Genomic DNA, 12,288 nt, shown 5'->3' with positions numbered 1-12,288 from the left:
CTCGTTCCCATCACCTGAAACCACAGCCAGTCCGCCCCCTGGACACCCCGTCCACCCCACGCCTCTCCCGGCCCTGATCGTTTGCATCTGCTGGCTTCGTAACTGCCTTTGAGGGTCCTTCTCGGCCCCTCTCACTTCACTCCCTTTTGGCAATGAGGAAGGACCCAACGCCTGCCCCGCTGCTGTGAGCCCGTGCTCAGCTCTCTGTCCCAGGCCTGACCGGCTGACCTGGGCTTTCCCCACTCTCTGCTGAAACAACTGGAAACTCCCAGACGTTGGGTGTGCCAGCTTCGCATGTTCGGCTCCTCATTCTCTTTCCTGTTAATGAAGGAGGCCATTGCTCAAATCATTTGGAAGGGGAAAAGTGGAATTTACTACCTGGGTGTTCCTCTTCCATGCTGTTCATATAAATTTAAACTTAGATTCCTGAGAATTAGATTGAACATGACAAAAATTGCTGTGTGGGCAGTTTAGTTGAGTACTTGCAGACTGATAGAACCCTTTGTAATAATGAAGGAAAAAGGTTCTCTAAGCTGCTTAGTTCCAGAGGTGAGCTCACCAGTTAAGGAGTTTGCAGCTAAAGGTTCACATTAACCCTTTGTTGGATGGCAAAAAGAAAATTCTTATTAAAAAGGCCAGCCACAGACTCTTCAAACCCTGATTCTCAAAAGAACATGAGAAATCGTCTTGTATGCTCCCTCTTCATACAGGATAACTTGCATTGCATTCAGATTTACTTGTCCCAGAGGTTTTTCTTACTTCGACTCCTTTTAAGTTTATAAAATATCCTCAAACCATCAGCACGTCATGGCCGTGGAGTACTGCCATGGCTTGCTGTACCAGTGGTCAACTTTTGTGTTTGATTACATAACCAAATACCACACAGAATTGGAAGACGTCAGAGTCTGAGTTGTCCCTCGTACCTAGCAACCCAATCGGTGTTTCCACCAAAATCGGGGAATTTGCTCACCCGAACTGAAAGGTGGGCTTTGCTGTGTGGCCACAAGGTGATCCGAGCCCAGCTGTTTCTCAGCTGTGGAGTCATGTCTCTAAGACTGAATGGGACTCGCACACCCAGTCCACGTCCCAGCTGGATGCACTGCCCTGCTTGAGGCCCCTCACTGCTGGGGACATCTGGACAGCGGAGAGTCCCTTTCTCTAGCTCTCTCCATTGGGTTACCTTTCTGAGCTTCCAGAACACTGTTTTCTGTTTCTCTGAGGCTCACGCTGTTGGGAAGACTGGCCACAGGGTCAAGAGGGTGACCGAAGCAAGGACATCATGGTCTCCTCGTGTAGGCTGGGCGGAACCCAGTCTGCGGGGTGGGAAGTCCAACTTCCGTTGCAGCTGTCAGTGCGTCCGTTGGGTTATGCTTCTTTTCATCATCCGCCTCTGTTTACCAAATGTATCACTTCACTGAAGGACTGATGATTTGTTTGCCTGTTGGCACCGTTCCTAAGAGACCGTGGTCGTCTTCAGGTTCATTGTGTTCAGGCTGGCATCCCCTTCGGCTGCATTAGCAGAGCCATGGTACGCAGAATCAAGGAGGTGACGACACAAGCATGTGAATCTGGTATATTCAGTTACTGTCACTTTGCCGCTGAAGACTCTCCAGTAATTTCCCATAGTACTTGAAATAAAATCTAAATGCTTCATCCTGCCCCAGGCGTCTCTCATGGGGGTGCCAAGCACCTCACGAGCCTCCTGGCTTCCAGTTCTGCCCTTCGTTCCAGTCGCCTTTCTGTTTCGTAGACTCACCTGGCTTGCTCCCGCCTTCAACGCTCGTCTCCGGTTATTCTCCCTCTTGGGGTGCTGTCCCTCGTGCCGCCGTGTGACGTGGTCCTTTTTAGACACACGTCTCAGTTAATTTCCTCAGAGATCTTTCCTAACGAGATCCGAGGTGGACCCGGCATTGTCGTCACCTCCTTTTTACTCTCTTAAGTAACCTTGTCATCTGTTTGTTTGCTCATTGTCTTTCTCTCCGCACTAGACTGTAAGTTCCACACAAGAAGGAACCTTGTCAGTCTTGTTGACTTGTATGTCCCCAGCGCATAGATTAGTGCTGCCACATAGTAGGAACTTAATAGGTATTCGTCGAATGGCTGAATGAATGAATGAATGAAGGTGGTCATTAGTGACATGTTGGGAGGAGGATGTGGAGGATTATGAGGTGACTGCGAGCCAAGCCATGTGGGTGTCCAGCCCGTAGGAGAGAGGATCGGGGCCCACACGCTAACTGCCTGGCTGTCCGAGGCCAGCGCCACTGCAGAAGTGGAGTCGGGCCCTGCGGGCGGAGGTCCGCCTCGCACTCACTCCCCGGCGCCAGCTCGCCCGTCTCTGAGGAGACGGGCCCGGTGGGGTAGGGTGGCACCAACAAGTGGAAACTCTAAGAGGATGGGTTTTGGCTGTCAGGGGGACATTTTTTTTATTGTCATTGCTATCTGAGGACGGAGTGGGCGGTGCTGGGAAGCGTGATTTCTAGGTCGCCTGTGGTGTGCACGCCCAGGCAGGACACCCTCTGGGAAGCCTCGGTGTGGGGAGGACTCTGCACGGCTGGGCCAGGCAGCGTTTGCAACCCCTTTCAACCCAGACTGGCAACAAGTCTACCTATATTTTTTCTTATTTTCTTACTCATTCAGTGAACGCTAGACACTTCACTCGGCCCTCTCCTTGCCCTTCATGCTGCTTGCAGAGGGTCGGGGAGAGACCTTGTGACCTGCTTGTTGAGCTGGGGGGTCTGAAGGGTGAAGATGCTGTGGGAAGACACGGAAGTGGCGGGGAACCTGGTCGGGGGCATCCGGGAAGGCCTGCCAGGGGGCGCGGGCTTTGCACAGTGGTCTGCAGGCCCAGGACGGGTGACCGAGGAGAGAAGTGGGGGATGAACACCCCGCGAGAGAGCAGTGTGGAGCTGCTGTGGAGCTGACAGGTGTAAGCAGCTGAAGAAGTTCTGTCACAGTGGCTGACGTTTAAGGGCCAGGAGAGTCCAGCATGCCCAAGGCAGACCCACGTGACAGAGAATTTGGTCGGCGTTGCCTCTTTGCGAAGTAGCGATGGAACACAGCGTGCAGAACAGATGCGGGGAAACGAGCCCGAGGGACTGGAGGGGGTGACAGGAGCAGGCCCGTGAGGCCCCGGACGCCGGCTCTGGGCTGCGTGCTCAGGGCAGCGGGGGCCTGCAGGGCTGCCACAGCAGGTGCCAGGGGAGAGCACTGGCCTCAGTGTGGGGAATGGGTTCGAGAGACGGCAGGGAGAGCAGCACGGGGCTCGTCATATCTTCCTTCGGAGGAACGGCGGTGGGCAGGGCGGGATGGGCAGACTTGAGACGTGTTGCAAGGCGGAGTTCGGGGGGCTTGGCGGATACAGGCGGAGACCGGATCACGGCCCTATTCGGTTTGGGCTGTGGCGATGCCCCTTTTGGTTTAGTGGGAGTGAGCCCACTTCCCAGGACGGAGAACACAGGAAGGGAAATGGTTTTCCTGGGGTGGGGACTGGGAGGTCTGAGTGTGAGGTGCCTGTGCGACAGCTCAGTGGCAGTTCCCAGTAGACCCTGTACGTGTCAGTCTGGAGCTCCGAGACGTCTAGGCTGGTGGCACGGAATGGACACAGTGAAGCACAGAGACGGCGCTTGAGCTCCTGGGCGCAGGCGAGACAGTCCAGGGGGAACTGGAAGAGAAGGCAGCCCGGGGCAGAGCGCAGAGGCACGCGGCACGTAGGGGACAAGGAGAGGAAGAGGAGCCCGAGAAGGCGCAGCCGGTGTCGGACCCCCGTTGTGGGGCCTGGGGCTGATGGAGGAGTGTTTCGGGAGGGAGAAATCAGCAGGCCGCGGGGCCCGTGAGGTCAGGCCAGGCCAGGCCTGAAAAGGCTCGGCTTTGGTGACACAAGGCCATTCGTGACCTGGACAAAAGCAGTTATTTTTTTGCTGGTGAGATACAATTAGGCAGCACTGTTCTCTTACATTCTGCATTAAAAGGAGTGTCCTGCTGGGTCAAGAAGAGCCTCTGTCATTGTCCCGTCTCGGCAGTGGGTACAGGTGAGCTCACGTGACCCAAGTCTGGCCGGCATCACTCCTGGCAAGGCGAGGGAGGTCTGGTGAGCACAGCCCTTTCAGGTACTTAGGACAGTCACCTGCCACCAGCTAAAGATGACCGTAAGCTAGAAATTTAGAGAGGGATTGTTGGATCCCAAAGACTTAAACAGCGCTAGAGTTGATGGCTTAGCAGTCGCTCTGTAATCAGGCGCTGCTCCAAGTGGCTGAGGAGGTCGGCAGTGGGACCAAAAAAGCCTGCAGAGACAGAGATGTCGCTGTGAACAAGGCTGGGGGACGTCCCTGACAGGACTTGCGAATCCATAGCCGAGACTGTGGCTGCTATTGAATCATAAGAGGGAGGGAGGGATTTCTAGCTACAGTCCACTGAGATGAAAAACTGGGTTGTGTCATGTCCTGGAGTTACGGTGACAGTGGCAGGGGTTGGGGGTGGTAATAAAAGGATCAAAGGCTCTGCATTGGCCTGGTTTTGAAACCAGGGTTTATTATTTACTAGCTCGGTGACCTTGAGCAAGTGGCTTGGAGCCTCTTTGAGCTACAGATGATTCATCTGTGAAGTATGGTTTACAGGGTTATTGTCAAAGCTGCATTGACGTGCGTGGAGCGCCCGGCACAGAGGAGACATTAAATAAATGGTCACCGCTGCTATCCTTGTCATTTTCATGATCACCATCATCGGCATTGCATTTGTGTAGTTGTTATGAATTATAAAACACTTCCCATGGTCTCACTGAAGGAGAAACAGTTCAGCTGCCATGCACTGAGATTTTGTAAACTTCTGCTGTCTTAGCACTATCAACATCATATTGTCACCACGTGGGCACATCTGCCAACCCCAGTAGACCGTGAGCTCCTTAAACAGAGGGATGGCCTCTTAAGGACACCAGTGCCGGAATAAACTGGTGGCTCCATCTCCGTGTTTCAGGCCTGTGTAAGGAAATGCTTTCTCACCACCAGAGCTCCTTAGAAGTAGAGCAGGTGTCTTCAAAATGTGAGCTCCACTCCTTGGGGATATGTCAGGGACCACTTGGCAGGGACACTGTTGGGAAGTGGCTGAACGGGCTGGGAGGCTGGCTCGGACGGTGGTTCATAAGCCCCTGCTTCAGGTTCTGTTTGTGTTTTAATCGGACGAAGCAGTTCTGATGGCCTCTCAGTTCGTTTGAAGGAGCGTTTGTGTTCACCTAGGTCTGTGGGCTCTGTGCAGAGTTAGCCAGACAGGGCTGGCCTTGGGGACCCTTCCTGCCTCTGCTTCCACAGTTCTTCAGAACTCGCAGGAATCACCTTAGCCCCAGTAGACGAAATGTTTTAATGTAAAAAAACTTTAAAGAATACTTTTATATGGAAGACAGTATTCTATAAAACATCGAATTTGCCCTAGATGTTTTGGCAGCGTATATTATATAACCTTTGGATTTACATTTTCTCTTTCATAGAATAAAAACTACAGTATCACTACCTCAAGAGTTTTGCAAGTTCACATTATGTAAATATATGTAATAAAATATTTACTTAGGGTTTCCATAAAAAAATGTCCAAAAGAGAGAATAAGAGAGCTTCTCTTTGCTGGTTTTAGAGGCTCTGCTGGGAATTCTGAGTGAAACTTAAGCCTCTCAAATATGTTTTGATTGGCCTCCTTCGTGTTTTATCTCCTGTAATGAACTCTTTGTCAGTTTGTCAATTTTGACTAAGGACAGAAAGTTCATGTGTAGTAACAACACAGAGACCGAATTTAAAATTATGGTTTGTATCATGATGTAATAATCCCTTCTCTTTTCCTTTCGTCAATATTTACCTGTTAGGCCAATATATTATAATTCTTACTTCAAAAGAAGACACTTTATTTTACCTTCTCCCAGTGTTGGTTTTAGATACTTGTAATATCAGAATTGGAAGTCGAGCTGTCTGAGATTCTTGGCCACGTTCTCCTAGGCTTGAGTTCCTCGATCATGGCAGGCAGGTTTCACTGCTCCCCGTGACCCAGGAACACAGCTGCATGGCTCTCAGAATGAGGCAGCTGAACTCTGAGCCGCACTGGTTGCTCTCAGCCTTCCAGACAGCCCTCTCTCCTCTGCGGGAAGCAGGTCTGTTCTATTATCTCATCGCAGCCAGGATGTCTTAGATGGACCAAGGTTTTCCCTAATGTGTTAATGGTATAGGGCTGGGCGGGAAAACCCAGTGATGCCCTGTAGGAGGGTGGTCTCAGAGTGTGAGGCAGATGAAGAATAGGGAATCTTAAAAGCTTTTTCTCCCCCAAACCCCTTGGATTAACTACCGCTGTTTAATCATTTTTCATTTTAAAAACCAAGAGAAGAATCGTCCCCCAGTGAAGGAACAGCAGGACCATAAATAGCTCCACAGTTTGCAGGTAAACATGTGATGTGTTAGGGCCGATCACCCAGGTAACCAGAGGAGCAAGTGCTGATGAGTTAGTAAACTCTCTGAGTCACCTTGGGTATCAGTCAGGATTCTTTCAGTGAGTCATAACCTAAAGGGAATTGATTAATTCATAAACTGCCAAGTTCACAGGTAGGCTAGTTAGCTGGATTCTGGAGCTCAAATGAGATCATCATGATTCTCACCTTTCTTTCTTAGACCTGTTGTTTTCTGTGCTGGCATGATTATGTGGCAAAGATGCTTCCTTAGCAGTTCCAGACTTTCAGTGTCTTTACTCTCAGGGTCCTGAGAGAGAGACTCTCTTTCCTGAAGTCCATATCGATCTCCGAAAACAGACTCAGAAAAATCTACTTGAGTCACCTGCCTGTGCCTAGACCAGTCACCCCGAACAGGGATGGGTATAATGGAATTACATCAAGCATATATTTAAATTTAAGCAAATTCACCTTTGTGTTTATATCATCAGCATGCTTCTGTCTGCTTAGGATGCTCTCTTCAAACTCCACACTTATTTACATGGGTACTCTTTTTCATACTCTGTGCATTTTGTGCATTTTCATATATCTATATATCTGTATGTATGTGAGTATGTATGTATATAATTACATATACTACATTTGATAGATGATTTATGGGATGTTCAAGAGTAAATCTTGAATCGATAACCTAACTGGCCCCCAAGCCCACTTTAGGTACATTGCCGTTGGCCTGAATCACCTGACCATATCTCGCTGGTAGAACTGATGGGGAAGGCAGGACCTGCTGAAAACTAGCTCCGCCAGCAAGGGGAAGGGCAGTTCTAAAAGGAAAAACAAGTAGGGTTTTTTACCAGAAGGGAAATGGCAGGAGGCAAACCAATTACAGTTCAGTCACTCAGCAAGTATTTATTGAGTGCCTACCATGTGTCGGCATCCTTCTAGGCACTGGGCCCACAACGTGAACTTTTCACAAAAGCCCTTTCTGGAGCTGACACTGTAGGGAGAGAGGCAGACAGTAAACACATGAGCCAGTGAGGAGTGTGCGGTGTGGTAATGATGACGCTCTGGAGAAGAGACCGTGGTGGACGTGGTCGGTTCTGGGTTAGGTGCCTTCCCGGTTCTGGTGGGGGACCAGAGGGCAGAGATTCTCTTCTCGTTCTGGGATTCTCTTTTGATTGACCTATGTAAGGTAGGAAGGATCTTGATAGGCAGATCCCGAGGAGATTATCTCAAGTGTAAGAAAAGCATGAGCTAAGCAAGCATCTGAATGGGATGAGGTAAGATGCATTCTGGGAATGGAAAGATGATTCCCAGGTCAGAGCGTGGCAGGGAGGGTGAGGTTGTAAGGCTGGGGAGGGGGATTGCAGTGAGACCTGCAAGCACGTGGCTAGCGGCCCAAGGAGTGATGTCACCAGACCCGTGGTTAAGATTACTAGCTATGGAAGGCTAAGTAAGAGGGGATGGAATCAAGTAGGAAGGCCAGCTGTGGGGCCAGAATGGACAGGAAAGGGCAGGGCTTCCAGAGGCAGAGATGCAGGATTTGGGGGCTAACTTGCTTCTAATGGCCCAAAAAGATTTGTTCATCCTCCAGAAGGAGTCTTCTTTTGCAAGTCTACTGATAGTCTCTCAAAGACAAGAAACCTTTAGAAATGGGAAACAGCTTGTGAAAATGGTTAATGTTGTTTATTCAGGATAAAAGTCTCCTCATCCAGTGTGCAGTGGGGAAAGTAGCAACAGTGACATCAGGGGGAGTAGGCGGAGAGGCCAGTGAGACTAGAGATGGCTGCCTGTACTTCCAAGTCCCATGGCCGCCGGGAGCGACGTGCCATCCCCGGAGGGAGTGCCGTTGCCTTCCATGCTGATGACCTTCTTCGCTTTTCCAGGCAACGCCTATGAAGTAGGAGTTCACATTGCCGACGTCAGCTACTTTGTTCCTGAGGAGTCCGATTTGGATAAAGTGGCTGCTGAGAGAGCTACAAGTGTCTACTTGGTTCAGAAGGTAAAAATCCAGGTTCTTGGATCGAAAAGCATGCTTCTGTTGTCTCCTTCTTCTTTCTCTTTGTTTATGTCTCCTTAAACAAAAAACAAAATGCTGAGGAACAGCAACCTCCGAACATCTTTTTTCACGTCTAATAAGGTGTTAAACAAACAAACAAACACAAAGGTGCTTGCCGTCCGTTATTGCGTGCTTTCCTGTTAGGCCCGTCTACGTTCAAGAGGAAGCAGACTGAAGAGATTTGCTTCACGGATCTCACGTCCGGCCTTCACACCGGCCCTGCTGCATAAGTAACTCAGAAAAGTGGTCAGATTCAGAAAGAGATGAGGAAAAATAACTGCTTTCAAACTGTCGTTCCACAGCAGGGCTCAGCAAACTCGGCCCACACCAGCCACAGTTTTTATAAAGTTTTATTGCAGCGCAGTCACACCCATTTATTTATGTAGTGTCTGTGGCGTGGTCACACTTTCATAGGAGAATGGAATGCAGATTTACCCTTGGCCTTTTCAAAAAAGGTTTTGACTCCCGTTCTACAGGGTGGGGGCTGATCTGCTCCTCACCTGCCCTTTATAAGATGACCTAGAGTGTCAGGTGGAAAAGCAAAGGGAGCCAAGGGGATGTCAGGGCTTTTCCTGCTGGTCCTGATTCTGCCACTCCTGGTAAGTCACTGAGGCTACAGACCTCCTTTAACAAGTATTCACTGAGCACCAGCTCTGCTGGGCGCTGCCCTGGGCCCTGGGCACAGTGGGGAGTAAAGACCGTATACATGAGTTATTTCCGCCCCCTCACTGGAGCGCGTGAACTTTTCCCGGTTTCCGTGCGCTCCCTTGGCACTGTGTATCTGCTTCTTTGGGGCATCGTAGGTCTTTGGCTATATCACGGCTTTCACTTCCTACCTAGCTTTCTTGAACCCAGTGCTCCGGTTTCGGATGGCTTCCCGTACTTGCTTGAGCCTGCCCTCTCCCCATGCCCTGGCATATGACTTCTGGTATTTGCTCTTGACTACACTAAGGTGAGAGGTGTGTCCCTAGCACCCACCTGCACATGGCATTCTGGGAGCCGGGAACCCTTTATTTGGCCCCATCTCTCGAGGGCAAGAAACCAGCCCAGGCGCCAAACCTGCTCTATTCCGGGAACTTCCAAATGTCATCACCTAGAGAAAAGATCCAGCTGCCCAGTCTCCCTCCACTGCCTGATCTGATTGGTGGCTCCCACTGCTAGCATGCCTGTGTGCCACACAGCTAGCAAAAGGAAAAGCCAGCCTCTGAGCAGCACCCTCACAAGCAGCATGTCCTGGTGGGCCAGTGTGCTTGGGCCACTGCCTCTCTAACCCTGGAGAAAGTCACCCTGCTGCCTGCTCCGGATAGAATTATATATGACATGTGGAAGGTGGACTTCCAGACATACCTCTGCCAGGTCCAATAAACCGTAATGTCATTTGAGCTTCGAGCGCCCCAGCCCTGTGCGCTAGCAGGACACTGACTGCATTTACTGTAACCTCAGGTGGGAGACTTCCCAGCCACACCTTCTGCCTGAAAATGCAGTTGGCTAGACCCAGCCTCTGCCTGGCTCATGGCTTCTTAGGGAAGGAAGGTGAAACTCCAAAACCAGTTTTACCTATAGCTACTATAATGTAGTGAAGGAAAGATAATAGAAGTAGCAGTCTCTTCAAAGACCACATAAAGCGAATAAATGTGAAATATTCTCTCGTGTAGAAAAGTCGAACTCTACTCTTCGGATACACGTGTTTAAGCATTGCAGTCATAGCCAGAGGGTCTTCTTCTAAGCAGGTGTCTTTCTCTTATCTAGCTGCTGCATTCTCCTTTTATAACCCGGAATTATGTTTCAGACTCAGAAAATGAAAAACCAGAATTGGGTTAAATTACTAAGCATGTTTTCTTTTCTGTTCTCTTTGGTTCCGTGATGGTCACAGATGTAGACTTTCTCTGTGGGACTGCAGAGCTGGGACTCTGCTCCCGCGGGAGCTGAGTGGAGGAAGGGCCCGCGGGCCTCTGACTGGCTGCGGCTGCTGCCACACGGCACTGCCCCCAGCTTGGCAGGAGCCTGCGGCGCCGGCCCACAGCCTTAGACAGCAGCGGCTGTGCCTTCGGATTCCTTGGAACCGCTGCTCTGACCTTTCTTCCTACTCGTTTTGTTTCTTAAAGGACTGTGTCCAGGAACTTTTCTGCTGTTTTCACTTTCCTTTGCCTATAAAGGTCTTCTTAAAAGCTGGATGAGCTGCCTTCCTCCTCTTCCAGACCCTCTGCTTTCTCATTTGGCAGAATCACTTCTCCTGACTTCGTGGGGAGGCGGGGGGGATGTGTGCGTGTTGGGGGTGGGGTGGGGATGCCAGTCGACTTCCCATCTGGAGGGAATGGGGCACTGATTTCTTTTCATTCAGTGCTACTGACCTGTAAGTAACTGACGTCAGTCACGGTCTTAGCTTGATTCGGGGAATTCTCGCATAGGTTAGGACAGGGTACAGCAAAAACGATCTGGGGCTCAAATATCATCTTACTGTCTTCTAAGTGAAACTCTTTTTGTTGGGGTTTTATTCACAGTAATAGGTATTTGGTTATTCTTGTTGACAATGGGGTATACTCAGGAGGAAAGACAAAATTAAATATTATCCATTGAAATCCCTTGGGAAAAAAACACTCTTTTTGATAAAAGATAAGATAGATATCTATTAGGATAGGAACCAACCGTGTGCTCACACTTAGGCCTGTCCTTCCCAGAAGGACGTCACAGCTACCAAGTTAATGTCTCCCAGCTGTCTTCTCTGAGCGGGGAATACAATGTAATTGTAAATTTTAAGATAATTTTTTAAATAAGTGAATTGAGTTTTAAAAGTGGAAGAAAACCTAAACAGTTGAAATCTAAACCTAAAATTTCTGCCTATTGGCCCAAGCACTCATGTTATTTTAGGTGTGAAACAGCTCGAATGAAAGTTCGCCCATAAATCTCTACGATGCTTTGTTGGTGCTGCTTTATAGTAGAGACCAAAGGCTGGGACGGGAGGCCTGTGTTAACGCGGAGCTCGGGGAGTTTCAAGCCGCCCGGTTCTCACCCCGCGGGCTGTCAGTGCCAAGGTTCATGTCTAACTGTGCAGCAAGGGGCTGACCGCACTTACTCTAAACAGCGCGCGGGCTCCAGGGGAATTGTCTCTGTCCTTCGGGTCAGCGTGTGAGTAGGGAGCTAGCGAGGTGCGCCTGATGAGACCACGAAGCCCTCAGAGAAAAGGGAAATGCCCAGCTCTCAGGCTCAGACAGCCAGAGGGCACTGGGATGTGAGGGAGGTGTGGGGCCAGCAGCAGCCTGGCCAGAGGGGCCCAGGAGGCCCCTGCGGCCCCTCCTGGCACTAGAGAACCCCCAGGGCTTATCAGAGACAGGCCCCCCTTGAGCCATTGTAGCCCCCTGTTGCTGCTAGTCCCTGCCGTTTCTCCTTGCCTAGGTGATTGACTGATTCTTCCCCTCGTGGCCCTTTCTGTCGGTCACGGGGCTCTCCCGGCTAGCCGGGTGCCGGCCTGCCCGCTGGGGCTTCCACAGGTGTTTCTGCTCTCCGCAGCTAATGTAAGATAGTACAGTCTCGTTGGTACCCCCGCCCAACTGCCATGGGCAATGGTGTGTTTACCTAAATGATCAATTTCTCTCAACTCTCTCGATCCCTAGTCCAGAATGCTTAGAACCACAGGGTCTTGTCATCAGGGTCCCATTGAAGCTCTGCCCTGACCCAACTTTGCTCCTGGGCCTGAACCAAGAAGACTTAGCGCCCTTGACTTGCCTTTCCTGCTACCTGAAGTGCCGCCAGTCTCCATCCGTTAACACTTATCACGCACCGGCTGTGTGCCAGGTGCCAGGCGTATAAAGATGAGAGA

General features: G+C 50.4%; 1 protein-coding gene across 5 annotated transcripts in view; it reads left to right on the top strand.

Annotated features, from left to right (window-relative positions):
* The window catches only part of DIS3L2 (DIS3 like 3'-5' exoribonuclease 2), a 272,704-nt gene that overhangs the window by 171,303 nt on the left and 89,113 nt on the right, over positions 1-12,288 (top strand). For all 5 annotated transcript variants that reach the window (XM_039855704.1, XM_039855707.1, XM_039855705.1 and 2 more), the window contains one exon: positions 8,299-8,414. In XM_039855704.1, the coding sequence (XP_039711638.1) occupies positions 8,299-8,414 (116 nt within the window). The remainder of the gene's footprint in view (positions 1-8,298; positions 8,415-12,288) is intronic.

This window comes from Pteropus medius, unplaced genomic scaffold (assembly GCF_902729225.1).
Source record: "Pteropus medius unplaced genomic scaffold, Ma_sr-lr_union100, whole genome shotgun sequence".
In the NCBI taxonomy this organism is placed as follows: Eukaryota; Metazoa; Chordata; class Mammalia; order Chiroptera; family Pteropodidae; genus Pteropus; species Pteropus medius.
This window is presented reverse-complemented; position numbering and strand designations above follow the sequence as displayed.